This window comes from Teleopsis dalmanni, chromosome 2 (assembly GCF_002237135.1).
Source record: "Teleopsis dalmanni isolate 2A chromosome 2, ASM223713v2, whole genome shotgun sequence".
NCBI lineage: Eukaryota > Metazoa > Arthropoda > Insecta > Diptera > Diopsidae > Teleopsis > Teleopsis dalmanni.
The window spans coordinates 233290948-233295774 of record NC_051847.1 but is presented as its reverse complement, the minus strand read 5'-3'; the positions used below and the strand labels follow the sequence as shown (position 1 = coordinate 233295774).

The 4827-nt window shown below is 28.0% G+C and overlaps 1 protein-coding gene across 1 annotated transcript in view; it reads left to right on the top strand.

Annotated features, from left to right (window-relative positions):
• Window positions 1-597: 597 nt before the first annotated feature.
• LOC119676977 (adenosine kinase-like) overlaps window positions 598-4827 on the top strand; it is a 4415-nt gene continuing 185 nt past the window's right edge. Inside the window, exons 1-4 of the mRNA XM_038088244.1 lie at window positions 598-1108; window positions 1191-1346; window positions 1437-1592; window positions 4591-4823. Coding sequence (XP_037944172.1) covers window positions 1035-1108; window positions 1191-1346; window positions 1437-1592; window positions 4591-4823 — 619 coding nt within the window. The 5' untranslated portion in view covers window positions 598-1034. The remainder of the gene's footprint in view (window positions 1109-1190; window positions 1347-1436; window positions 1593-4590; window positions 4824-4827) is intronic.

Genomic DNA, 4827 nt, shown 5'->3' with positions numbered 1-4827 from the left:
CAAACTCTGCAAATGTGAATTTACATCACTAATAGGCTAATATAATGAAAGATATACCATTAAATAAATATATATACAATGAATATATATTTGTTAACGTAATTGAAAATAAACAACATTATATATTTAGTTAGTAAACATAAATTTTGTGCATATAATATAAAAAAGAGTGACACTACAAACATATATATATAATAAATACAATTAATTTAAAATACATAGAGTAAAGTAATTGCATAAATTTTTTAAATAGTATGAAGAAATGATTATTTGATTATTATCACATTTTAAACATTGAAAATTTCATAACTAATTAAGCATTAATTAAACATACAGTTGTAAAACTTAAATAGTTTTTTACTTGGCACATTATAACATTTATATACATTACTCCCATCTGCCACAAGATTTTGATTGCTTGTACTGGTTTTGCATATAAGCAATTTAATAAAAACAAATTTCAATTATGTTTAATTTTTCAATTAAAAAACACATATAAACGATCAACAACTAGTTCAATATTAATCAAAAGAATTTGTTTATAAAAATAATTTCGTACAAGAATTTTATAAACAAATCAACGCAAAACTATTCTGTTCTTAGTTCTACACGAAATCACAACAAAAGACTAAAAAGAATTGGCAACTCTGTCTACTACAAATATAGCGTTTCTTAACAAAGCTTGAGGTTGTCATGGTAACTGTCAACTAGACGAGGTTTTTAGTGTTTATTTTTTGCTCACGTAAAAAAAGAAGTTGGAAAGAAGGCGTAAGATGATTAAGCACACAATTTTCCCACTTCCTAAATTAAGTTAAAAAAGAGCAATAAAAAATTCACAAGCTTATAACAAATTACAGCGTAAATATAATAACATAACACGAAATGAGTTTAGTACGACTTTTGCGGCCGTGTTGTGTAAATGTGCCAAAAGACCGGGAGACGTCCGTTAATTCTCTTTATCGATTTTAACAAATTAAATTTTTTGTAAAATTAATAATTTTTTTCAAAGTGCTATTTTTTGTATATTGGAAGCAATGGAATACTTACAGCAATTTTATGAGAAAATATTTGGTGATAGCAACGGCGATTCGGGTTGGGGTGCCGGCACGTGAGTTGCTAAATATAACACAAAATTATGATTTCGTAATTAACCTTTTTGTTTCTACTTTTATGGTTAATAATTTGTTTAGGCCGCGGAAAGTTGTGGCTTTTGGAAATGTTTTATTAGATCGCACAGTGCAAATCGCAGATTTAGATATTCTCGATCGTTTTCAACTATCAATGAACGCGAAAGGCGAACTGAGTGTGGAGACTTTGAATTCACTAACAGCTGAGATTTGCGAGAGGTTAGCGACATTTTAAATTTGTTTTGACACTTTTCGTTGGTTACATTTTTGAAATTCTTATTTAAAATTATTAAAATTAAATTATTTTAGTTCAAATTGTATTACAAATCCTGGAGGTTCTTCCTTAAACACAGTACGCATTTTGAAAAAATTGGGCACAGAAGCACTCTTTTTTGGTGCCGTTGGCGATGATAAATACGCAGAGGAGTTAAGGGACAGACTGCAAGATTATGAAATTGATGCCAGGTAAGTAAAAAGAATAATAAGTGGAAATGGGAATTCAAAAAAAAATAATATAAGGAATTAATTATATATGGAAACGTTGCTTATACAACATAGAACTATATAGAATTCACATATATATATGATATGAGTACTGTAGGCACTTTTATATTTGTTTATATTATATGTGTTTGTGCTATCTTTTAGCACTTAATACTTATATTTTTTTTTAAAAGAACTTCAGACATTAAAAATTCAATTTATTATTGTTTATCAATTTAATCCATATTTTTGTATTTTATGATTTACGATTGCATTCAAGGTCTTTTAAAGAAGTTCATATAAATGTGTTTAATCCTCACAAATGAAAGCACTTCATTGTATATGAATAGATTGATTAAATCCATAATTCTTAATTAAATTTATTCTTGAGTGACTTTAAATACTAGCATAGCATAAAAGCGTCGACATATTTTGTTTATAAATAAAGATTTATTAAATTTTGAATTAAAGTAGAACGAAGTGATTTGCAGATTTTGAGGTCAGTGAATTATAACCAAATTAAAATATAAGAGAATACGTAGTATTTACATATTCACAATGAATTGCGTAGAAGAGGTTGACATTATTAAATTTTATCTTAAGAAAATTTAAATGGCAGGAAATACATATTATATGAGTAACCACGGTAGAACTAATAGAAGATTTTAAGTTCAGTGAATTGCATTTAAAAAAAATTGAAATGATAATGAATATTCAGTATTCGAATATTTTGGAGATTTGATTTTATTATATTATTAAAATGGCAGGATTTACGTAGTAATCGATTATTACCTGTTTGACATTGAAAATCGAGTATTCACCCTAGAGTTTAAAGAAATTTTTGAAACCAGTAAATTTTACTTCAAGAGAATTTGAGAGGGAAGAGTATATGATATGCTAGTATTCGCGCAATTGATCTATCTATAATCAATTGGGGTTTTTCGCTCAAAAAAACTGCTAGCAGATTATTACATTTAAGTTTTTAGATAAAATATGAACTGATATTAGCCGAGAGTTATAGTAGTTCAAAATAGTTTGAAGATCAATTGAATTATATAGTAGAATAGGTGAGTACTACTTAAAGATTCTTGAGCTTTATTGAATAAGTATAATAATAATAAAAGAATAGATGAACAATAATATCTAATAGATATCGAACAATTTTTTCTTATTTTCGATTTCTTAGAAAAGCAAAGGTCGGTCATAATTTTTTAACTTTAATTAATCTTATCTCTTCTAATGCACGTAGTTTGCATTCGTATCTCAAGTTAAAAGAATTCTTTGTTAAATTTTAACTAAAGCAATTTTTGCTACTGCAAAATTTCTGAAATTTCCGACATTTTTTACTCATATTTCTTTTTTTTTTTAAGAAATGCATTTACTTTTGCCTCTATAGTCAAATACTGAATCTTTACTTTATTGCATTTTAATGATGTAATTTATAAGAGTTGTAAAATTTATATTTTTGTGTACTTAAGTAGTTAAACGCATGAATACATTTAAATCTGGAATTAATAATGTGTCAATATATATGCACATTCATTACACGGAATGCAATATTGAATTAGTAACCCAATGTGGTTTTACTTCCCAAATAGGGTTCCGTAACTAAAATAACCCTGATTATATCACATACTTTTACATATACTACAATTTATGATAGAAAGTTAGTAGTTTTTTAGTAAAATAATTTATTATATTGTTGTACCCCACATTTTCCTGTAAAACTAACATGACAAAATTCAGACTTAATTTCTTCAAAGGAAATGAGATTTATTAGCATTTCAGATTGAGTGTCACTGGCTTAGATCTCTACTTGTCTTCGGTAATGCAATGGCGTTTCATCCTACATAATGGCATTTATATGAATATTTGACAATATTCTAAAATCCAGGCGCTGTGATTTGAAAAGGGATTTCTTAAATACTGTGCAAGTTCCACTATGTTTCAGTTGTAGAGATAACTTGCCTTAAAGTTGTGGCACTCAGAAAATCTAATTCTTCTTGAATGTGTAGTTATGAGGAAGATTGTAAATGCGTCTTATTATCCATTTATGATTCACTCAAAAAAGTCTTAAAAGTAAATTAATCACTAGGAGGCTTTAAAAATCGATATCAGTAGAAGCCATTAAAAGATGGTTCATGTGTAGATTAATTGACACGTTTCTGATACTTTTTACTAGATGTTATATAAAATATAATATAGTATTACTTACAACATATTAATAATATTCATACATATGTGCATCACATTTAGTATAGTATCAAAATAACTTTATTGTTTATAACCGTTATGGTATTGTTTATTTTGTTGTTAATAAGAAAAGTCCCAATATTTGGATTAACTTTTTGCTTAGTCACTGCTCGCAATATCAGTCTTGCTTTTACCAAAAAAAAAAAAGGAAATGTAAATCCCCAGTTTGCATAAATACAAACTTCATACAATACGTATTTAGCTTTGCAACTGAAGATGAAAATATCTGTTAAAAATTTATATCCTATCTGCTACGAACTCAGTTCGATTTGCTAATAACACAATTAACAATAAAATATCTGTGCATCATAAAAACCTGACTCAGTTTCCATAATCGATTCAGCTGGATCAGTTTTTCTCACGTACATTTGCATAAAGTAATTTTATTGCACCATAACAGGGAAAACTATTTTCATAGCGTAAAAATCTAAATAAAATCCAGTTACTAATAAATGTACGTAGGTATATCTAGAAAAACCCCACCGGTTTTCTCGTTCATTGCTTGAATTTGTTTGAAGTGCAAATATTTGATGACGTTGTGTGCTAGAAAAAACAAACTAAGCACACTTTAATTAGACAGTTCGTGCTAAGTCTCTGACAATAAACGCCTCTCAGCTTATGAAATAAACAACTCACTATTCTTAACCATTTCCATAACTACTTTCAAATGACAACAAATTATTTAAATTAATTCAAATTGAAAATAAAAATTTATTTATAATTTTAGAATTGAAACGATCACAGAAACACCCACAGGCCAATGCGTTTGTTTAGTATACGAAGATAAGACAGCGCTTTATGCGAACATAGGCGCTTCAGCAGGATTCTCCATAGATCTACTAAAGCGTGCTGAGAAGGATGAGAATAAAAAATTCCTACGCTCCATCGAACGCAAGCAAATTTTGTACATAGAAGGTTTCTTTATACCGAAGCGTGAGGATGTCTGCGAGTACATAGTCCGCAA